Here is a 24,996-nt window from a genome sequence, read left to right as displayed (position 1 = left end):
CAAGGATGTTCTTGGCTCTCCATGATTTCTGAGCGCATCATACGGTCTGGCACACCAACACGGGAAGATTGGCAACTGCGTTCAACTTTCTCCATTTGTAAATCTTACTGTAGAATGACTTCAAATTGTTTGGAAATAGCCTTATAACCCCTTTCAGTCTTGTGAGCAACAAAAATTGTATCTCGGAGATTACTTGTAGCTGTAACATTCCCTTGGCATGTCTACATAAACCTGAATACTCCAGACTGGACTGACGCTAATTCAGCTGTTATATAGTGGTGGTAGTGATTCATTATTCTATCCTCAGAACGTGTATCGATTTTACAAGCACCAATCCCAAATTGCCTTCTTTATAATAAGAATTTACTTACCGATAATTCTATTTCTCGGAGTCCGTAGTGGATGCTGGGGTTCCTGAAAGGACCATGGGGAACAGCGGCTCCGCAGGAGACAGGGCACAAAAAAGTAAAGCTTTTACCAGATCAGGTGGTGTGCACTGGCTCCTCCCCCTATGACCCTCCTCCAGACTCCAGTTAGGTACTGTGCCCGGACGAGCGTACACAATAAGGGAGGCAATTTGAATCCCGGGTAAGACTCATACCAGCCACACCAATCACACCGTACAACTTGTGATCTAAACCCAGTTAACAGTATGATAACAGAAAGAGCCTCTTAAAGATGGCTCCTTAACAATATAACCCGAATTTGTTAACAATAACTATGTACAGTATTGCAGATAATCCGCACTTGGGATGGGCGCCCAGCATCCACTACGGACTCCGAGAAATAGAATTATCGGTAAGTAAATTCTTATTTTCTCTATCGTCCTAAGTGGATGCTGGGGTTCCTGAAAGGACCATGGGGATTATACCAAAGCTCCCAAACGGGCGGGAGAGTGCGGATGACTCTGCAGCACCGAATGAGAGAATTCCAAGTCCTCTTTTGCCAGGGTATCAAATTTGTAGAATTTTACAAACGTGTTTTCCCCCGACCACGTAGCTGCTCGACAGAATTGTAATGCCGAGACCCCTCGGGCAGCCGCCCAAGATGAGCCCACCTTCCTTGTGGAATGGGCCTTAACAGATTTAGGCTGTGGCAGGCCTGCCACAGAATGAGCAAGTTGAATTGTGTTACAAATCCAACGAGCAATCGTCTGCTTAGAAGCAGGGGCACCCAACTTGTTGGGTGCATATAGTATCAACAGCGAGTCAGATTTTCTGACTTCAGCCGTCCTTGAAATGTATATTTTTAAGGCTCTGACAACGTCCAACAACTTGGAGTCCTCCAAGTCGCCAGTGGCCGCAGGCACCACAATAGGTTGGTTCAGGTGAAACGCTGATACCACCTTAGGGAGAAAATGCGGACGAGTCCTCAGTTCTGCCCTATCCGAATGGAAGATTAGATAAGGGCTTTTATAAGATAAAGCCGCCAATTTAGATACTCTCCTGGCGGAAGCCAGGGCCAGTAACATAGTCACTTTCCATGTGAGATATTTAAAATCCACCTTTTTCAATGGTTCAAACCAATGGGATTTGAGGAAATCTAAAACTACATTTAGATCCCACGGTGCCACCGGAGGCACCACAGGAGGCTGTATATGCAGTACTCCTTTAACAAAAGTCTGTACCTCAGGAACTGAGGCCAATTCTTTTTGGAAGAATATTGACAGGGCCGAAATTTGAACCTTAATAGATCTCAATTTGAGACCCATAGACAATCCTGATTGTAGGAAATGTAGGAAACGACCCAGTTGAAATTCCTCCGTCGGAACACTCCGATCCTCGCACCACGCGACATATTTTCGCCAAATGCGGTGATAATGTTTCGCGGTGACTTCCTTCCTTGCCTTAATCAAGGTAGGAATGACTTCTTCTGGAATGCCTTTCCCTTTTAGGATCTGGCGTTCAACCGCCATGCCGTCAAACGCAGCCGCGGTAAGTCTTGAAAGAGACAGGGACCCTGTTGTAGCAGGTCCCTTCTCAGAAGTAGAGGGCACGGGTCGTCCGTGACCAACTCTTGAAGTTCCGGGTACCAAGTCCTTCTTGGCCAATCCGGAGCCACTAGTATTGTTCTTACTCCTCCTCACCGTATAATCTTCAATACCTTTGGTATGAGAGGCAGAGGAGGAAACACATATACTGATTTGTACACCCAAGGTGTTACCAGTGCGTCCACAGCTATTGCCTGTGGATCTCTTGACCTGGCGCAATACTTGTCCAGTTTCTTGTTGAGGCGAGACGCCATCATGTCTACCATTGGTCTTTCCCAACAGTTTATTAGCATGTGGAAGACTTCTGGATGAAGACCCCCCTCTCCCGGGTGAATATCGTGTCTGCTGAGGAAGTCTGCTTCCCAGTTGTCCACGCCCGGGAAGAACACTGCTGACAGTGCTATTACGTGATTCTCCGCCCAGCGAAGAATCTTGGCAGCTTCTGCCATTGCACTCCTGCTTCTTGTGCCGCCCTGTCTGTTTACATGGGCGACCGCCGTGATGTTGTCCGACTGAATCAACACCGGTTTTCCTTGCAGGAGTGGTTCCGCCTGGCTTAGAGCATTTTAGATTGCTCTTAGTACCAGAATGTTTATGTGAAGAGACTTTTCCAGGTTCGTCCATACCCCCTGGAAGTTTCTTCCTTGTGTGACTGCTCCCCAACCTCTCAGGCTGGCGTCCGTGGTCACCAGGATCAAATCCTGTATGCCGAATCTGCGGCCCTCCAATAGATGAGCCTTTTGCAACCACCACAGAAGATATACCCTTGTCCTTGGCGACAGGGTTATTCGCAGGTGCATCTGAGGATGCGACCCTGACCATTTGTCCAACAGATCCCTTTGGAAAATTCTTGCATGGAATCTGCCGAATGGAATTGCTTCGTAAAAAGCCACCATTTTTCCCAGGACTCTTGTGCATTGATGTACAGACACCTTTCCTGGTTTTAGGAGGTTCCTGACAGGTCGGATAACTCCTTGGCTTTTTCCTCGGGAAGAAAAACCTTTTTCTGAACCGTGTCCAGAATCATCCCTAGGAACAGCAGACGTATCGTCGGAAAACAGCTGCGATTCTTGGAATATTTAGAATCCAGTCGTGCCGTCGAAGAACTACTTTAGATAGTGCTCTTCCGACCTCCAACTGTTCTCTGGAACTTGCCCTTTTTAGGTCGTGCAAGTAAGGGATAATTTAGATGCCTTTTTTCTTTGAAGAAACATCTTTTCGGCCATTACCTTGGTAAAAAGGCCCGGGGTGCCGTGGATAATTCAAACGGCATCGTCTGAAACTGATATTGACAGTTCTGTACCACGAACCAGAGGTACCCTTGATGAGAAGGACAAAATTTGGACATGGAGGTAATCCTTGATGTCCAGGGACACCATATAGTCCCCTTTTTTCCGGTTCGCTATCACTGCTCTGAGTGACTTTATCTCGATTTGAACCTTTTATGTAAGTGTTCAAAACATTTTAGATTTAGACTATGTGTCACCAAGCCGTCTGGCTTCAGTACCACAATATAGTGTGGAAAAATAATACCCTTTTCCTTGTCGTAGGAGGGGTACTTTGATTATCACCTGCTGGATATACCGCTTGTGAATTGTTTCCAATGCTGCCTCCCTGTCGGAGGGAGCCGTTGGTAAAGCAGACTTCAGGAACCTGCGAGGAGAAGATGTCTCGACTCTCCAATCTTTACCCCTGGGATAATACTCGTACGATCTAGGGGTCAACTTGCGAGTGATCCCACTGCGCCCTGAGACTCTTGAGACTACCCCCCCACCTTGAGTCCGCTTGCACGGCCCCAGCGTCATGCTGAGGACTTGGCAGACGCGGTGGAGGGCTTCTTTTCCTGGGAAAGGGCTGCCTGCTGCAGTCTACTTCCCTTACCTCTATGTCTGGGCAGATATGACTGGCCTTTTGCCTGCATGCCCTCATGGGAAAGGAAAGATTGAGGCTGAAAAGACGGTGTCTTTTTTAGCTGAGATGTAACTTGGGGTAAAAAAGGTTGGATTTCCCAGCTGTTGCTGTGGTCCCCAGGTCCGATGGACCGACCCCCAAATAACTCCTTCCCTTTATACAGCAATACTTCCATCTGCCGTATGGGATCTGTATCACCTGACCACTGTCGTGTCCCTGACATCTTCTGGGAGATATGGACAACGCACTTATCTTGATGCCAGAGAGCAAATATCCCTCTGTGCATCTCACATACATATATATAGAATGCATCCTATTAAATGCTCTACATGAATAAAATATTTTCAGTCAGGGAATCCGACCAAGCCAACCCAGCACTGCATCTCCAGGCTGATGGCGATCGCTGGTCGCAGTATAACCACCGTATGTGTGTATATACTTTTTAGGATATTTTTCCAGCTTCCTATCAGCTGGCTCCTTGAGGGCGGCCGTATCTGGAGACGGTAACGCCACTTGATAAGCGTGTGAGCGCCTTATCACCCTAAGGGGTGTTTCCCAACGTACCCTAATTTCTGGCGGGAAAGGGTATAACGCCAATATTTGCTATCGGGGTAACCCTACGCATCATCACACACTTCATTTTATTTTATCTGATTCAGGAAAAACTACAGGTAGTTTTTTCCACTCCCACATAATACCCTTTCTTGTGGTACTTGTAGTATCAGAAACACGTAACACCTCCTTCATTGCCCTTAACGTGTGGCCCTAATGAGAAATACGTTTGTTTATTCACCGTCGACACTGTATTCAGTGTCCGTGTCTGTGTCTGTGTCGACCGACTGAGGTAAATGGGCGTTTTTAAAACCCCTGACGGTGTTTCTGAGACGCCTGGACCGGTCCTAATAGATTGTCGGCCGTCTCATGTCGTCAACCGACCTTGCAGCGTGTTGACATTCTCACGTAATTCTCTAAATAAGCCATCCATTCCGGTGTCGACTCCCTAGAGAGTGACATCACCATTACAGGCAATTTCTCCGCCTCCTCACCAACATCGTCCTCATACATGTCGACACACACGTGCCGACACACAGCACACACACCGGGAATGCTCTGACAGAGGACAGGACCCACTAGCCCTTTGGGGAGACAGAGGGAGAGTCTGCCAGCACACACCAAAAACGCTATAATTATATAGGGACAACCTTATATAAGTGTTTCTCCCTTATAGCATCTTTTATATATATACAATATCGCCAAAATCAGTGCCCCCCCTCTCTGTTTTAACCCTGTTTCTGTAGTGCAGTGCAGGGGAGAGCCTGGGAGCCTTCTCTCCAGCTTTTCTGTGAGAGAAAATGGCGCTGTGTGCTGAGGAGATAGGCCCCGCCCCTTTTACGGCGGGCTCGTCTCCCGCTATTTTTGAAGTTAGGCAGGGGTTAAATATCTCCATATAGCCTCTGTGGGCTATATGTGAGGTATTTTTTGCCTCTAATAAGGTTTTTATTTGCCTCTCAGAGCGCCCCCCCCAGCGCTCTGCACCCTCAGTGACTGTTGTGTGAAGTGTGCTGAGAGGAAAATGGCGCACAGCTGCAGTGCTGTGCGCTACCTTTATGAAGACTCAGGAGTCTTCAGCCGCCGATTTTGGACCTCTTCTCTCTTCAGCGTCTGCAAGGGGGCCGGCGGCGCGGCTCCGGTGACCATCCAGGCTGTAATTGTTGCTTCTATAAATGCCCATTACCTGCAACACACGCACTTTTTTTTTTCTCACAGCCTCCGGAGTTGCAACAAAAAATGTGTTGAAATTCCGCAGTCGCCCAAACGGTATCTTTAGACAGGTTTAGCTGCTTTGAATGGCTAAACCCACAGCTGTTAGCCACGTAAAATGATAATGGATGTCTGTTCAGAGCAACAATTGAATAGCTCCGATAGACACCCATTAGCCTAGACATCCACTGGGAGGGGGGTGCAACAATTGAAAAGCCCCTATGGATTGTTGAAGACTAGATGATAGCTAATCATGTCCTGATATGTGTAAAACACAATTTTGTAAGAATATGTTCTTTACTTTAGTTACTAGAAATATCCCTATGCCTTTAGTCTAATTATTGAGCACTCCATGTGGTGGATTCAATTCAGAGCAGATTCAATAGTGCCGGGAGGGAGCTACACAACAATGATTTAGGGTTTGTTGAACCCCACTCCCCAACCCTACGCTTAACTAATTGGTTACTAGATTGCCTTTTTAAATACTATATGCTCTCTGATATTGGCTGTTTGGCAGTTTTGTAAGTTTTTAGCAGCTTGTGATCCAAGGACCAGATAAGCACCACCCAAAGTTCTGCCTATTTTAATGTGCTTTTCATCACAAGTTATTCAGCTAGTCTTTCCCCACATCATGGACAGATAATTGCTTACCTTTACTGTCTTAGGGGCCATTGTATCTCCAGCTTCAAGGACATGGGGAGGGGTCGACATCCATCACGTAACTAAAGACTGCAGAAAGTACCACTTTGCGTTTCACCTATTATTCCTGCATAATGAGAATTTACTCATGTGTCTAGAGTGCTCTACATTGTGACCAGCGTAGACACAGGGACTGTTGGTGTCAATAAATTCTAGGTTACTACGAGCTTTACAAGTGGTTGACATGCAGTGTGCAAGTTCTCACCGCACAATCTACAAAACTCATTTAAAATCCTGAAGGGTAACTTTTTTTATTTCCTTGTATTCCGAGTACAAGCTGCTGGAGTATTACCAGTGACCAATGTTTGTTGAGGACAATTCCATGAAAATACGGACATAGGGGGCTGTTCAATTGTTGTTGATCATATTGTCTACAGTAATGGGCATCTAACAGAGCTATTCAATTGTTGCTCCGATCAGACGCCAATTACCCGCGACAGTCTCATCTCAGCTCACACTACCGGAGGTGGTGAGCCGAAATGTGCAAGAAGACGGCTGCTTGGGTGCCCCTTAGTCTAGTCTTGTTTAGCTGCTTTACGCAGCTAAACACTGATTAATTGGGCACAATAATAAAGGGGCATCCCAAACAATTGAATAGCAACAATGGGCGCCCATTAATTATCAAGTTTTTCCGCAAACAATTGAATTGCCCCCATAGAGTCTAAAACATAAGTCAACACAGGTACAAGATGTTGGCATTATTACTCAGTTGAAGTGATCTATTTTGTTAATAGAAGAAAAAAATTTAATTTGTGATCTAGTGCTTCCGATTAGGGCTATGAAGACTTGAGGTGCATACACATGGTGCGATTTGAACTACCGATATGGACTATATAGTCTATATCGGTAGAAAACACAGTACATTTCACACTGTGTGTATACAGCTTGCGATGACGATGCATGCTCTTGTGGGGTTGGTATCTCAAGAAAAAATAGACTGTGCAGGCAGGTCAATTTTGAAAGGAAAGTGTACAAACTAGTTTCTACTTTAGTCAAAATAGTGCGTAGCCAAAATTGCGTGTATTCAATATCTGTGACTCTGGGCTTCTGGGAGTTCAAGGGAAATCGCAAAGTGAAAATCGGCCTTAAGGCAGAATCGCACCATGTGTATCTACCTTAACAGTGTTCACTAAATGAAAACAATATGAGCAGACTTCCATTTGTACATAACGCAAAGGAAGTATGTGTTTGATTAAATTATCACATATCTCAATATCAGGGATAATATAAAGCAAATAAGGCAATTTAACAGCCATAAAGAACTCTCTAAAATATGGTTAATTGAAATTGTACAACCGTAAAGTTGGATTCAGTTACAGAAAAAGGTAAAAAAGTTTGATTCATTTATTCAGATATTGAGAGAAAATTTTGAAAATTTAGAGTTTATCCTAGAAGCGGAAAATAATCAGTTTTGTGTACACACATAGGGGCAGATGTATTAACCTGGAGATGGCATAAGGAAGTGATAAACCAGTGATAAATGCAAGGTGATAAACATACCAACCAATCACCTCCTAACTGTTAATTTACATATTGGAGCGGATTGGCTAGTGCGTGTATCACCTTGAATTTATCACTGGTTTATCACTTCCTTATGCCATCTCCAGGTTAATACATCTGCCCCATAGGGACATGTTACTGACTTACCTGAAAGTGGCTCAAGGATAGCTTGCTCAAGACAGCACTTCAGCTATTGTGATAATATTTTGTATGGGGTTTATTGTGGGCTGTTGGGTTGGGATCAGTACGTAATCCCGCTGGACGGGATCCCGGCGGTCGAAATACCGACGCCGGAATCCCGACCACACAATCCCGACAGGGGTGGCGAGCGGAGCGCAGCCCCTTGCGGGCTCGCTTCGCTCGCCGCGCTGCGGGCACACTATTATATTCTCCCTCTATGGGTGTCGTGGACACCCACGGAGGGAGAATATGTCGGGTTTGTGGCGGTCGGGATTCCGGCGTCGGTATTTCGACCGCCGGGATCCCGTCCAGCGGGATGTTGACCGCATCCCGTTGGGTTATGATGATTCCTTCATACTAGTGGTGGCAGTTGTATAATGAATAGTGATTATTACTGTAAAAAGGTGACTGTTAGCGGCGGAATTGCTTTTAATACTGATTGAAATTACCATTGTTTGTTAAAAAATTGGTTCATCTTCTTTGTTCACAGCTTACCAGTGCATATAAAGTGCTCAGTGTTTCAGTGTTAGTTTTTTTTGTAGGTGCTATTTAGGGGATACTTTGCTCATTGGAAATTTTTAAGGTGATGAATTGTCTGGCAAGCATAAAAATAATCCTGGGAAAGACCACATCTGTCATTCCTACTTTGACTATATGCGGTCTGTGCTGGCAACATCAGACTTACTCAGGTCTGTGCCAGTTCTCTGACATCGCTTGTACCGCTACTCCATATTAGTCTCCAGCTCCAATCACAAGCAACGGTGATATGAGAGCTGAACTGCAGGTAGTCTTTCTAGATCAAAACTGACATGGGAGCGGTTCTGAGATTTTTGACTTTCTGTTGCCGCTTCATGGGAAATTGCAGGTGCAGATTGATGGAGCATAAAACATTGTTTGCATTACATCCTTAAGAGGATTAAATTGGTCAGCATTCAGCAAATGAATGGGACTGGTAACTTAATGGCCTTACAGTAAATTGGAACTAACCCTCAAATTGAAAATGCTTATTAAGTCTACTCGCGAATGTGACAACTGGTAGCCTAATTTTGTCTTACTAATTTGCTTACATTTATGTGCCATGTTGATCTCTAATACTCCTTTCAGATTAGCAGAGCTGCGTCGCACCCAGGAATTTGTACATGGGTGCTTCCCGGGTGCGACATGGCTTGAGACCTCTTTCAGACTTGCGGACCAACCCGGCATATTGTCGGGTTGGTGACATCACCACCGACGCTATAGGAGGCGGCGCTTGGAGATGAGCATCTCCAAGCACCACTTCCTCCTATGCAGAGAACAGGTGCCTGGTCGCCTTGACCCGGCCTACCGATCACAATCCAGGTCGTGACCTTGGTTGAAATGCTGGGATGCTCGACCCGGTATGTTCCTTCAGGACCGTTTCAGACTAAGCAAAATTCTGGGTTGACGTGCGTTCACGTCCGATAACCTGTGACATTTCTGCTAGTCTGAAAGGGGTGCTACAGGTTGGCAGGTCCAATTCTATAATCTAGAGCCTGCAAAAAAGTAAAAACAGATTTTTTTTTTTTTACAAACAGATTAAAATCTCTGAGATGTATATTTTTAACAGGCAGTTTTTGCATTTATCCAACTTTTTATAAAACCAAGATTTGTTTTATGTGTTTGTTCAAATGCATGTATAAATTCTCCATAATGCAACCACTTTAATCATTCTCGTATGTTTCCAGTAATAGGTTTCCTTAATCGGCAATGAGTAGGCTGTCCTCTGATACCACGTAGCCTGTTCATTTTATTTAGCCTGGTATACTCTGAGACCTTATACTAAATTTGATTGTTGCATTTCCTTTTGTACAGTAAAGAAAAGCAATCAGACCTCCACATCCAAATTTTAAAACTGCTAAATATTCTGACAGCAGCTCCACTCCCTTATTACTGTTGTAGAACTCCTTGTATTGCCACCTAGGGTCTGGGTGCCTTGTTATGCCGGGTCCACATCTAGCTGTACAGTACAGCTTTTCTACAAGCTACACAGATAATATGCCAACATCTGTCTTTTTAATATCTGTTTTGTAGTCTACAAGAACAGGAGCATTTGATGTATTACATACAAATGTTCCTGTCAGGAGCAGATGACCAGCAATGACTAGCCTAGTCTCTTATCTCTGCTTAAATAGTGAGCGTTGTGCCATAATGCAGTGCCCCTTTCCTTTTCATTGCTCCATTTTTGTCAATGAACAACCATTTTTCTAGCTTCAGTCGCACTGGCACATAGTTTCATCATTGCCTTGGATAAGCTTTTAACATGAAGATATGAACAGAATCCCACTGTTGTGCCCAGCACATTATTTCCAAAACCTTTTAGCAGTTATCTTTTCCTTCTTTATTCCAAATCTTCAATCATGGGGACAGTTTTTTTTTTTTTTATTATTATGAAATGCCTATTGGATTTGTCTACAGTGGGTGCTACCTGTGGGGTGAGGAGTCGAATGTAAAAAACATTTTTGTGGCCAATCACTTGTGATATGAAGGTATTTCCTGCCCTATTGTCGCCTAACTTATAAACACTACCTAATGGTGGTGGTTATAGTTATGCAATAATTGTTACATACAATATATTTCATAAAGCATTGTATTGTTTGTAATTTTGGTGTCCATATGTATGTATTAGATAAGTCATGTCTAATGTGGTATCTGGCCTCTAGGTCGACAGTGTCTAGGTCGACAGTAGGTTGACATGGTTTCTAGGTCGACATGACAAAAGGTCGACTTGAGTGTTTCACTTTTTTTTTTTTTTACTTTTTCATACTTTACGATACACGTGGACTACAATTGGGAACGGTAACCTGTGCTGAGCTCGGCTGTAGTCGAGCGTGGCACCTTGCCCGAAGCATGGCGAGCCATGCGAGGGGACACGGTGCACTAATTGGGGTTCCCGACCACTGTACGGAGAAAACGACACCAAAAAAAGTGGGAAAAAAAACCTCATGTCGACCTTCTGCCATTTCAACCTAGTACATGTCAACAGAGTCCCCGTCGACCTAGAAACCATGTCGACCTACTTACTGTCGAGCAATAGTGGTCGACCTAGACACTGTCGACCTAAGTGTGGTTGACCTTGTATACGACACCCGTCTAATGTATGTGTGTAATAACACTTAGTCTGATCTTCTCCTAGTGGCACATCATGCCCCCACCTTTAATAGATTATATTGGAATAACTGTGACTCGCTCGGGGGGGGGCAAAAAAAGGGGGGCCTAGGAGATTCCTAGTTAGTAGAATTTGCTTTAGGAACATGGGGAAAGTTTGGGATGAGGGCAGTGTGACCAGTGTTTTATTCTGGGTTACAGATGTGTCCTCGTACATCTTTGCTGCTTTCACGCCAAACAGCCCGTCTTGGCACGCCATGTCCCTTGAGGCTAGCATCTGGTGTCTGTTTTGCTCAAATGCATTTTAAACGCAACGCAGGAGACACTGCTGATTAATTTGATACGTGACCCTTATATACCTGTGTGCATGAGTCTCTGAATCTGCTTACGAAGTGCTATGATGCAGTGACCACAGCTTTTTTCCCATGTTTAGTTCTTTTCTCTTTTTACACAGACTCTGTCGCACACAGATATAGAAGTGTTGCATATTAAATTAAGCAGCACAGTCTCCTTGTGTATCCTAGTCACATAACATTGCAGCATATTTAAGACCAATTTTAAGCTAAAAAGGTGCCAAATGCGGTATTTCCCGTTGTGTAGCGTATTGCGGCTTCATGTATGAGGACACAGTGTATGACATTTATCTATGTGTTATAAGCAGCACACACTCCATCCCTTTCAATTCATTGTGCATGTACAGACCACTTCCCCTTAAATGTCCCTGTTAAGTAAAAACTGTACCACCAGTGCGGTTAGGTGAAGAAGACTACAGTGTGTAGATGCAGTGCATCTGAACATGTAGGCTTCACTATCCAATTATTTAGTCTGAAGCCCAAATACAGGTAATCTTTTGACCAATCCGCTTTAGCCAATGTAAAGAAATACTTTTGTTTTCTAAAGAAACATGTAAGTGGCGCAGAGAATGGCACAGATAATGAGATATGGAGATCCGGGGAGAACAAAAGTGATGGAGACTGACTAGGGGTAATAAGGGGGCAGAAAATTAGTTTAACACTTTGGGGGGGAATTCAGTTGTTTCTCCCTGTGGCTGCCACTATGGTGTCCAGTAGAGCAATGCAATTGTGGATCGATTTGGGCGTGCTAAGCAGCTGGGAGACAGTTCAGCTCGCCGCCACCCGTGCTGGTAGGAGGTGAAATGTGAGAAAAGGGACCCGTTTGACGAGTTGCTGCTCAGGAGCTCTGGCAGTCAACTTATGATACTGTACCTGTTCCGTAATTGCTCTATCTGAGACTTGGCTTGCTCCTAATATTGCGGATTGCAGAGTTCAGTTCCCAGAAAGAACCTTATTTAGGGCTGATGGATCTGCTGATTCTGGAAAGACTAGAGGTGGGGGACTGCATCTATATCAATAATAATTGGTGCACTACTGCCACAACTCTTGAAAGTCATTGCTTTCCGGAGCTTGAATATTTAATGGTGAAATGCAGCCCATTCTGTCTGCCATGTGAGATTTCTGCTATAATAGAGACTGTGGTTAATATCCTGCTGCAGGCCCACTCCAAGGTTGCTCTGGAAAAAACCCATATAATGCGATTTCCAAGAGGCAGTTGGTTCACCTGGAAAGAGCTGCTTCCCATGCTCGAGTTCAAGACTATGACGTGCTGCACCCCTTCAGTGGAATTGTCTCCCCCGCTCCATTAGACTCTCACCGACCTTGCAAAGCTTCAAATGGGCACTAAAAACCCACCTACTCATCAAAGCATACCCTCCCGTGCATGACCTAGTCCTGAGGCTGCTCCTCCATCCTCATGCCTTAAACATCTCGGCTTTGCTAACATACTGCCATCAGGCTACCTCCTGCCTGCTTGCACCTCATGTCATCTGTCTTTCGCCCCTTCCCACGAGATTGTTAGCTCTTCAGAGCAGGGCCCTCTTTCCTCTTGTTGTCAAAGCCCTCTTCTCGGCACATTTCACTCGCAGCTCTCTCCTACTCAGCGACCATCTTTACCCGCTTTTTCTCCTGCTGGTCAAGGCTCATCTCTATGGCCGCCAGCCCCAAGTAGTACGATGGTTACTCTCTCACTACTTGCATCTTGGCTGTATTATGTTTTGAGAATTGTGGTGCTCTTTGTTACCTGTGCTCTATTTTTGTTATTTATTTACTGTAATGCTAAGTTTTGTCTCCTTGTACTGTCCTTTGTACGGCGCTGCGAAACACTTGTGGTGCCTTATAAATAAAATGTAGTAATAATAAAAAAGGAACTTTACTTGTTGCCAGAACTATAAACAAAGCTAATTGAAAAGTTGTATTGCCAACATTTTATCAGGATGCCGGGTCTATTTACCAAGCCTTAGATGGAAATAAAGTGGCTGAAGATCGAGTACCAGCCAATCGGTTCCTAACTGTCATTTTTCAAACACAGCCTGTAACATGACATTTAGGATCTGATTGCCTGGTACTTTATCTTCATCCAAGGCTTAGTAAATAGACCGCTGTATTTGTACCGGCGCACAGTGATAATATTTAATATCGGGTTTATTGCAATGTTTAGGATGTTTACAATGTTATTATGTGTCCTCATGTTTGTCATTCAGATCATTTATCATTGTTTCTTGTCCAAAACTATAGGCCCCTTGTTAAACGTTCAAAGCTGGAGAATAGAACAGAATGTGTATGGTCTAGGGAAGCTATGCTTAGTTTACAGGATTGCTGTGAATATATTGACTGTGATTTATTTGTCTTTCAATCCGTGGGGGATTCGGGTGTTAATGTTGATTTTCTGGCATCTTTTTTGTCCTATATAAACTGGGGCATTGGTAATGTTACAGTGATGAAGCCTTTTAAGCCGTTTCCTAACAGGAAGCCGTGGGTGAACAGCAATGTTCGCTCACTGGTTTGTGCTCGTTATCGGGGTTTTAAGGTGGGAATCCTGGTGTATATAAAATGACAAGATTTAATTTGAAAAAGGGTATTAGCAAGGCACAAAGGGAATATACAGCTAAAATTAAGCTTCAGTTTAACAACGGCATTGACTTGGAGTACATGGAAGGGAATCCATAGCTTGACTGAATATAAAATGAAATCTCCTGCCATAGGCCCTATAGATGTCCCTCTGGTGGAGGAGTTGTCATTTTTATGGCAGATTTGGTAGGTGAAAGAATACTACCATGATTAAACTACCTTAGTCGTGCGAGGACCCTATGTTCTCACTGAATGTGTGATTAGAAATAGTTTTTGTCAGGAAAGTTCCTGGTCCTAATGGGATTTTGTTGAAAGGGTGTGCTAGTGAGTTAGCACAATTGTTCACATACATTTTTCATTTGTCTTTAGCAAATTGTGTTGTCCCTGAATGCTTTATATCCACTTTAGGGTGTGTACACACGGTGAGAGATTTTCTTTAGATTTTGACTATCTAGTCAAAATCGCAAGAAAAGTTAGTGCAGATCGCAAGGTGAAAGTCACCTTGCGATCCCGATGCGCGGTCCCGCCAGGTCGGCATCACAAGAAAAGATAGACTGTGCAGGCAAGTCAATCCTTGCTAGATCGGTGTACTATCTAGTTCATCTCACATGTCAGTGACATCTCACACAAGCCAAAATCTCACATAAGCCAAAATCGTAAGCACACATAGTCCATATCTCAAGAAAAGTTAGTCAAAATCGGTGGTGCTGGGCTCCGGGGAGTTCAAGGGAAATTGCAAGTGAAAATCGGGCATGGCAAGGATCTCACCGTGTGTACACACCCTTAGTCGGTCCTGTTTCTAAAAATGTGAAAGTTACAGGCCTAAATGATTTCCATCCAATTGCACTAACCCCACTTATAGAAGTGTTTTGAGAAGAATGTATTGGCACATATGAAAAATTATATGCCTGCTGGCTTTGGTAATGATCAGTTTGCTTATAGGAATAATAGGTGGACTGAGGATGCTTTGCTATCTGATTCATTCCTCCGTCAGCCACCTAGCGGGCCAAATACTTACAATAGAGTACTTTTTATTGACTGCTTTTAGCTGAGCGTTTGATACCATCCTCCCAAATACATTGTTGGGCTTTGATTAGCGCCAAGAACTTCATGCACTTTTACACACACATCTGTAGATATAATAAAACTGTAAGGGTTGTGTCTGTACATAGCAATTTTTTTAAAATAAACTTCTAGCGACTATTTGTGAACTATTGAGGAGAAAAAAATCTGTCCAGCATCACGGAAAAACTACTGGATAAATATGGATTGCGTTTTCACTTTTGTATAGCATAGTGACCTAGAAAGAAACTGATGTATGTATAATGTCTGTGACATCAAGGAGAGGAGCAATAAAGGAAAAAAACAGACGCTGTACACTGCATGCAGTGTGCAGGCTCCTCAAGTCTGAAATGACTATACAGTAGGTACATAAATATATAACTGGGACACTCATGAACTACACTAGTTCTGTGGCTGGCTGACTACAAGACTGCACTTCACCTGGCTTTAATCAGCCAGAGAGTCTGTGTAATCCCAGCGTGTCCCGGTTTAAAGGGATAGTATGGTAAGTGTGTCGCCCACCCCCCTCCAAAAAAAAATAAAACAAAAAACAAAGAAAACGCTCAGGGCTGCAGGCGTATGTCTCAGGATCAGCTGCTTCTCCCATGGGCAGCTTCACGTGGCTTGCTCAAGTGTTAGTAGCCCCAAGCATTTTTTTGGTTTCCCTGAAGGAAAAACTGCAAAGACATTTTGTGAGCAATAGAGCCGACTCGATTGTTTTGGATGTCTCCAAATCTCGTCTAAATGGGAATGTTTAGATGCTCGAAAAAAATTGTAACTATTCAATTATTTAACTGCCTAAAACCTTTTCATAGTTAATAACCAAAGTATTGTTTTCTGTAATCATATGGGTTTATCGTATACATCTGATGCAAAGGAAGTAACTGCTTCCTGAGCACCTTCTTTCTCCACTTTAGCAGATTGTCTTGTATGAAACTCTGCAGTCTGACATTTACTGAGTGCATTAGCTACACCAGATTCAATCTACTTGGCTCTGTGATCTAAATCCATGGCTTCTGATGCAAGGTATTCTCAACATTCTCAAGTTTATACGAATTGTGAATGTTTCCTTTTGTATTCAGAGCATTTTCAATTTAGAATAATATCTGTTTATAAAGTTGAAGCATTTCTACAGCGCAGGTTCTTAACAGTTTTGTGTAACCAGTTTAATTGTGTTAACTACATAAATTATACATATAGTGCTCTTCAATTGGCTTTTATTGGCATTTTCATCATTAATATTGTATGTCACTGCAATTATATAATAACAACTTTTGGGGTTTCATGATAGTAATGTATCAAGCTTTTTAACCTAAGGTCTTGGACTTTGATCAAACAACTTCTCAGTCTTATATACTGAGCGGATACTGCGTTCTGAGTAGTGATGTGAACCTTGCATGACTAAACTCCTAGGGTTTACAATACATCGCCCTTTTACCCCTGCATGGGGAGGCAGAGTGTTATCCTAATTCCATGTAGTAATCCGTTTCACAAAATTAATTAATGGAACTTTTCCAGATGAGTCTTTTTAATAACAGTGGGTAAGCATTTATTTTTAAGTGCAAATGATTAACGGGGGAATTGGTAATCACGATTGGCACTGGACTGTACATTGACAAAATGTCGTATTAGATTTACCATGTTTTTTGGAGGGGTTTAGGTGTGCATTAGTGGCGTCTTCAAATGCTGCGTGTTAATGACTCTCTTATACATACGTTTATTCCTATTTGTGTAGATTTTAGCACTAGCATGCAATCTTGTTATTAAATGGTATGGGTTCTTGAAACAGTCCTCTCTATATTTTACAGGCAGCATTAAGGAATGATCTCTATTTAACTAGCATTCTAGATAACTGCAAGGGAATGGGTTTGTTTCCATGTATGTATGTTTGTATGTATGTAGAATGAAAATATATATCTGTATATATCAAATATATATATTTTAATGACAATTATTTATGACCATATGAACCCCCACCCTGTGTATGTGTGCCCCTCCCGCACCCTGCTTTAATGTTTTACAGAAGAAATGTGGAAAATGTTAAGTGATCTGTAAATAGCTGTTTGCTGTGGCACCGGATTAAAATAGTCCCACTATACTTTATTTGCATTGTGTTTTGGGTTAACGCTATTCCCACCCCTAGTCTACGCCATTTATTAAGTATCCATTAATTATTTGCAATCAATAGATTATACCACCTTTGTTTTTATGTAACTACGTGGCCAAAATATTTCTAAATGCTTTGTTAGCGTGTAATACTAGATTTTGCTTTATTGTTATCATGAGGGGAAGAGCTTAACTGTCCTCCTTTAATAATTAAACTGTTTAAAGATTTAGTCTAATTACCATTCATTTCAGATCTTTGGTGGAAGAGGAGGACCCTCACCTGAAAGTTTCTCTTGGGAACACCGATATGGGTGTGTCTGCTCACCTCCAGTCTTCGAAGACGGGCACCACTCGCTTTTTCACCAGCAATACTCACAGTTCAGTGGTGTTACAGGTAGGAGACCTACAGTATATTCAGATCGTTTTCTAAGAGAATTATGCGTTAAATACAAAGGACGTGAACATAGATCCTTTACGTTGAAATGTATTGTAATATGCAGTTGCTATAATCATTGGTGCATAATAATAGGTGTGCATTTAATCATCCAATCTATTAAAGGGTAGTAATGGAATTGTTTGTAATGTTTAATGTAAAATAAAATGTTAAAGCTTTCAAAGGTGCCAAGAAAGATCAGTTGTGTTGTGCAATTTGGACATTATGGACAGTGTTTAGGGCTTGTTGGATATAGTTGTTATTGATCTACATGGTAAACCTGAGATCCGGTCTCTAGGTCGACAGTAACTATGTCGACCACTATTGGTAGACGGCAGTAACTAGGTTGACATGTTCTGGGTCAAAAGGTCGACATTAGTTTTTCACTTTTTTTTTCTTCTTTTTTTGACCTTTTTCATACTTAACGATCCACGCGGACTACGATTGGGAATAGTAACCTGTGCCGAGCTCAGCGAGACACCTTGCCCGAATCATGCGAGGGGACACCGTGCACTAATTGGGGTTCCCGGTCACTGTACGGAGAAAAGTACACCAAAAATATTAAACTTATGTTGACCTTTTCACCTGTCGACCTAGTCACTGTCGACCTTGCATACCACACCTGGTAAACCTCATTGTTGAATGACACAATTAGTATCTTTAGGGTCTGTCTGTGTGGCCCACATGCAGAATGTTCAGTGAGGCTGAATTCTAAAGTGATGACTATTAATGAAAGATCAGCGCTTGGCCAGCTTTCAGGGGCCATTCATACAGTTGTGCTGGGATATTGTTTTTCAGCCAATCTACTTTACTGATGATGCTCATTAACACATGAGAAAAAAGGATGTGTTTTATATTATAAAACTCACACTAATTTTACTTAGAGGCAATCAGGCGCACTTATTACCAACTTTAAATAACCTGGATAAGGAAGATCTACAACGCTGCTCCCAATGAATAATCTGCAATTATTCAAACCGAACAAGAAATTACAATAATGTAACAATAAATTTGGCTGGATATCCCCGTTTGGTGTGCTATGGAATTCACACTAAGCGTCATTTTATTTAAATATGCCTCTTGTATGTATCCCAAAGCAATAAATGTACAGTACAAGGGTGCACTGACCACTGGTGCTGCCGTTTCATGTACTTCTTCTGTTTGTGACTAAGGCGGTAATTCAATTACTGGCAAAAACACGTTTTCACGGTATATTCGCCAAAGTGCTTATTTAGTTGTCAGCAAAAATGGTTTCGCTGTAATTTTACCGCTAATTTCAATTCACCGATTCTGAGCAGGTGATAAACTTGGGGAAAATCCCTATTAAGTAAAAAATGTCGGAATATGTTTCTGAACCCCAGGAAAAACCCCTGAATGACTAATTTGGCACTTAGAAGTTTTAATTATTTTTAATTGCTCAATAATGACAAGTAATTTTTGGGGTGAAAAAGTTAAAAATAATGTAAATGGGTCCGGTGCCAAGGCTGGTGGGGGAGGAGTGGTTGCGGGGGTGCCGCGGGTGGGGGTCCAGAGCCACCGCAGGGCGGTAGAGGTGGGGGTGCAGCGGATGGGGCCCGGGGGTGCAGCGGGTGCTGCTGTCCTCCTTTTGACAGTGGCTCTCCCGGAGACTCGCACAGCAGCCAAGCAGCCAGTCACTATTGTTAGCACCGGTGTCCCAACGCGCCGCATTAGAGGGAAGGAGATGCACTCAATAAACTACAGCTCCCAGCAGCCCTTAGCACCGGAATGTTTCTGGGCTAATGGCTGCTGGGAGCTGTAGTTTATTTAGTGCGTCTACTTCCCTGTAATTCGGCGCATTGGGACACTGGCGCTAACAATAGTGACTGGCTGGCAGAACTGACTGACTCGCTGAATCAATGTAAAAGGTAAGGGTGCTGTGCAGCGTCAGTGACACTGCACACCCACTGCACTGCACTGTCACCTATTACATTGAGAGTATGCGGCGCAGGGAGGGCTATGAAAGCCTTCCGTTGCGCCGCTTTCATACACATCTATGCCGGTTGCCGCAGCAGCTTTTGTTCCACCTGTGCCGCGGACAGGGAGTGGGGATTGTTGATGCCGGAGGGGGCAGGCGGACTGGCAGCAGGACATAGGACGCTGCAGTAAAAGGATTCCCCCCCCCCCCTTGCTGCAGATGCAGTGGCATACCCTCCAACTGTACCTTTTTGGTACGGTCTGTACCGATTTTTGGCTCTCCAAACTTCCATTGGAAGTATAGGAAAGGGGGTGCGGTCACGCCACTTTATCCGTGGCCCACGCCCCCTTTAAGGATTTGTAGCGATTTTTATGTGTCAATTGTTGGAGGGTATGTTGCTGCAGATGCAGTGGGCCTTTTTTGGGGTGTGGACCTGGAGCTGCAGCTCCATCAGCCCCATTGTTAATCCTGCTCTGGGAACACACCGCAGTCAAAGGGCAGAGCCTCCCATTGTATGTAACCTGTGTGGGAGGGCTTTACTCACCCAATTAACTGTGAACTGGGTGTGATAGACCTGCTGCTAATCCAATGAGAGCTCCTAGCCACGCCCAGCGTTATACACACAGGCACAGAGTCACAGATCTTGGCTATTATATAGGACAGGGCTGGCCAAACCAGTCCTCGAGATCTACCAACAGTTCACATTTTCCAGACCACCTAGCTGGTGCACAGGTGTAGTCATTACTAATTAAGATGTGCTGCATTCATTCCTAACTGACAATTCTACAGATCTCCAGGAGGCCTGGAAAACATGAACTGTTGGTAGATCTCGAGGACCGGTTTGGCCAGCCCTGATATAGGAGATACCCATTTTTATGTACCCCAAGTTTAAGTTTTACTTATTTTTCTGCCAAAAAATAACTTTTTATCCCTTTTTTTTACATTTAAAAAAAAAAATGCCTATAACAGCCATTTGTCCCAATTTAAGTACCAGAAATACGTATATTATAACCAATAATAGACTTTTATACTGTTAGCCGATGTTAGTTTAGCTTTTTTGGGGGGTACGGACAGATTTGCCCATTTTTCACTTATGTCACCAATTTTTGCGGCAATCCCGTTTTCGCTCATTTGCATTTTAATTGGGGTAAATCGCGGGAGCGTGCATTCCAGCAAAAACTCACTGAACACTGAAAATGGCGAAAAATGGCAGTTGCGGTAAATTGCCAGGATTTTAAACCCCCCTAAGTTGCAAATCTGGGTAAAAAAAAGGTACATACGAACAGACAGACGTTCCCTGCCTCCCACAAAGTACTGTTGGGTATACTGTGCAACTGTTTATACAAATCCCTTGGTGACAAAAGTACTAATCTAGTGTCCCTGGTATACTGTAAGCAACTTTGTATGCAACTATAATGCAATTAAGACTCAAATTTAGTAAAGAGTAAGAATCACCCCCTGTGGCAGACATCTAAGTCACACACCAAGCTAGGTAAATGAGAACACCTCTGTATAAAGTTTTGTTTTCCATGTTTAATGAGTGAGCTCCTTAAGGGCTCTGCAGATAAAAGCTCTTTGGGAAATGAGTTCTGGTTGAGGCACAGGAATGTTTCATTGCAGGCATTATGTAAGACACCTTTTGTTACTGTCCTGGTACACAGTGGCTGTAGTTGTTTGGATGTTTTCTCTGACCACCAACAGAGCTCTATTGATGTCATATCCTGAGCCATCCTGCAGATCAGGCGTCTCATTGAAAATTAGATGAGGTTTATATGATGATATTAGAATTTCCAGAATGATGTTGATTGCTATTCCTGGAACAGATGAGTGCTTGGACCTGGCTGTGACATTCTCTTTTCCCTCCTGTGCTGATTTGTAGGGCTTTGACCAGTTAAGAATAGAAGGCTTGCTTTGTGATGTTACTCTAATACCGGGTGATGGGGAAGAAATCTTTCCGGTTCACAGAGCGATGATGGCTTCTTCAAGCGATTACTTCAAAGCCATGTTTACAGGTGATCTATTACTGTGTAATCGTCAGCTGTGTTGATTGCCAAGCTCAGATGGAAGCTGAATAACGGCCCGCCATAGCACACACTGCCAGAAAATAGTCCTAAACCCTGGGCCTTCTGTAACTGTACCTTGAGCGATACCATCTACTAATTCTTCCAGTGTACATCTGCGTGTATGTACTCCCACATATATTTATACATACACCAGAATTCCTACAAATATAAAATGCTACACATATTACCAAGCTGACACTGATAAATTGACATTGAACGTTTCTCATGAAAATGGAAGTGTTATAACTGCTAACATTGGAGCAGATGTATTAAGCGTGGAGACAGCTAAGGAAGTGATAAACCAGTGATAAGGGCAAGATGATAAATGCACCAGCCAATCAGCTCCTAACTGTTACTTTACATATTTGAGCTGATTGGCTGGTGCGTTTATCACCTTGCACTTTTTCACTGGTTTATCACTTCCTTATGCCTTCTCCAGGTTAATACATCTGCCCCCTTATTACATGGAGTTGTTAATGTAATATGCATTGCTCAGCACGTAGCTGCAGAATTCTTCCACACCTGCAGACCGTGAATGTGGTCTATACAGAAGAACGATACGTGTAACTTTTTAAATCCAGAATAATTAAAACTAGATTTTAGTTTAGCACCATGTGCATACTCAGGTGTCTGCTGTGAACAAAGACTCTTAATGCGCTGCGTTTTATTTCAAATGTGCAAATCTTAAGGCTAATTAAAATGTAGTCTGATTTCTCGTCTAGGTGGAATGAAGGAACAAGACTTAATGTGCATTAAATTACATGGCGTGAACAAAATTGGATTAAAGAAAATCATTGATTTCATTTACACTGCAAAACTTTCCCTGAGTATGGATAATCTTCAAGACACACTGGAAGCAGCAAGCTTCTTACAGATACTGCCTGTGCTGGACTTCTGTAAGGTGTTTCTCATATCTGGGGTAAGAACAGCCGTGATAGCCGGACTACTCTCTATTCAGATCAGCCTTGCATGTATGTCACAGGCACGTCACATTGGAAGATGAGGGTGATGTAGTAGTGAAAGATGCCATTCTCACAGGATCGATGCCCATATGGAGGTTTTGCTTAATAAATTTTAACATTCGCACCATGCTTATTCGCTCCATTTTATTTGATACTGGAATCAGTGCTAAGGGAAGAGAGGAGAGGGCACCTATTGTGCCTAATTTGTTATTTCTGTTATAGTCCGATGCTATGTGGAGAGGCTGCCACCACTCGGTGGCTCATGTTTCTATACGGAGAAAGTGATGGTCCTCTTGGTACAACACAGCTCTTGTATTTCTCAGTACGGGAAATGCTGCACTTCCATCTTTGTAATGTAACCATGTAACATTGTCATGTCTAGGGCTGCTAGCCATACAAATACCATTAGGTGACAACATACTGATGACATATACAGGCATTTAAACATCTTTCTCTATCGTCCTAGTGGATGCTGGGGTTCCTGAAAGGACCATGGGGAATAGCGGCTCCGCAGGAGACAGGGCACAAAAAGTAAAGCTTTAGGATCAGGTGGTGTGCACTGGCTCCTCCCCCTATGACCCTCCTCCAAGCCAGTTAGAATTTGTGCCCGGCCGAGAAGGGTGCAATCTAGGTGGCTCTCCTAAAGAGCTGCTTAGGAAAGTTTAGCTTAGGTTTTTTATTTTACAGTGAGTCCTGCTGGCAACAGGATCACTGCAACGAGGGACTTAGGGGAGAAGAAGTGAACTCACCTGCGTGCAGGATGGATTGGCTTCTTGGCTACTGGACATCAGCTCCAGAGGGACGATCACAGGTACAGCCTGGATGGTCACCGGAGCCTTGCCGCCGGCCCCCTTGCAGATGCTGAAGTAAGAAGAGGTCCAGAATCGGCGGCAGAAGACTCCTCAGTCTTCTAAAGGTAGCGCACAGCACTGCAGCTGTGCGCCATTTTCCTCTCAGCACACTTCACACGGCAGTCACTGAGGGTGCAGGGCGCTGGGAGGGGGGCGCCCTGGGAGGCAAATGAATACCTATTTTGGCTAAAAATACCTCACATATAGCCTCCGGAGGCTATATGGAGATATTTAACCCCTGCCAGAATCCGTTAAGAGCGGGAGACGAGGCCTCCTCAGCACACAGCGCCATTTTCCCTCACAGAAAGGCTGGAGGGAAGGCTCCCAGGCTCTCCCCTGCACTGCACTACAGAAACAGGGTTAAAACAGAGAGGGGGGGCACTAATTTGGCGATATGCTTATATATATATTAAGATGCTATAAGGGAAAACACTTATATAAGGTTGTCCCTATATAATTATAGCGTTTTGGTGTGTGCTGGCAAACTCTCCCTCTGTCTCTCCAAAGGGCTAGTGGGTCCTGTCCTCTATCAGAGCATTCCCTGTGTGTGTGCTGTGTGTCGGTACGTGTGTGTCGACAGGTAGGAGGACGATGTTGGTGAGGAGGCGGAGCAATTGCCTGTAATGGTGATGTCACTCTCTAGGGAGTCGACACCGGAATGGATGGCTTATTTAGGAAATTACGTGATAATGTCAACACGCTGCAAGGTCGGTTGACGACATGAGACGGCCGACAAACAATTAGTACGGTCCAGACGTCTCAAAAACACCGTCAAGGGTTTTAAAACGCCCGTTTACTTTAGTCGGTCGACACAGACACAGACAGGGACACTGAATCCAGTGTCGACGGTGAATAAACAAACGTATTCCTTATTAGGGCCACACGTTAAAGGCAATGAAGGAGGTGTTACGTATTTCTGATACTACAAGTACCACAAAAGAGGGTATTATGTGGGATGTGAAAAAACTACCATAGTTTTTCCTGAATCAGATAAATTAAATAAAGTGTGATGCGTGGGTTCCCCCCGATAGAAAATTATGGGCGGTATACCCTTTCCCGCCAGAAGTTAGGGCGCGTTGGGAAACACCCCTTAAGGTGGATAAGGCGCTCACACGCTTATCAAAACAAGTGGCGGTACCGTCTATAGATAGGGCCGTCCTCAAGGACCAGCTGACAAGGCTGGAAAATATAATAAAAAGTATATACACACATACTGGTGTTATACTGCGGCCAGCGATCGCCTCAGCCTGGATGTGCAGAGCTAGGGTGGCTTGGTCGGATTCCCTGACTAAAAATATTGATACCCTTGACAGGGACAGTATTTTATTGACTATAGAGCATTTCTATATATGCGAGATGCACAGAGGGATATTTGCACTCTGGCATCATGAATAAACGCGATGTCCATAACTGCCAGAAGATGTTATGGACACGACAGTGGTCAGGTGATGCAGATTCCAAACGGCACAGTATGGCCGTATAAAGGAAGAGGACT

The 24,996-nt window shown here is 43.6% G+C and overlaps 1 protein-coding gene across 4 annotated transcripts in view; it reads left to right on the top strand.

The window, feature by feature from the left end:
• The window catches only part of LOC134949143 (kelch-like protein 13), a 191,416-nt gene that overhangs the window by 93,572 nt on the left and 72,848 nt on the right, over positions 1 to 24,996 (top strand). For all 4 annotated transcript variants that reach the window (XM_063937552.1, XM_063937551.1, XM_063937549.1 and 1 more), the window contains 3 exons: positions 17,509 to 17,650; positions 21,505 to 21,637; positions 22,411 to 22,607. In XM_063937552.1, coding sequence (XP_063793622.1) covers positions 17,509 to 17,650; positions 21,505 to 21,637; positions 22,411 to 22,607 — 472 coding nt within the window. The remainder of the gene's footprint in view (positions 1 to 17,508; positions 17,651 to 21,504; positions 21,638 to 22,410; positions 22,608 to 24,996) is intronic.

Source organism: Pseudophryne corroboree, chromosome 8 (assembly GCF_028390025.1).
Source record: "Pseudophryne corroboree isolate aPseCor3 chromosome 8, aPseCor3.hap2, whole genome shotgun sequence".
NCBI classification, from domain to species: Eukaryota; Metazoa; Chordata; class Amphibia; order Anura; family Myobatrachidae; genus Pseudophryne; species Pseudophryne corroboree.
This window is presented reverse-complemented; position numbering and strand designations above follow the sequence as displayed.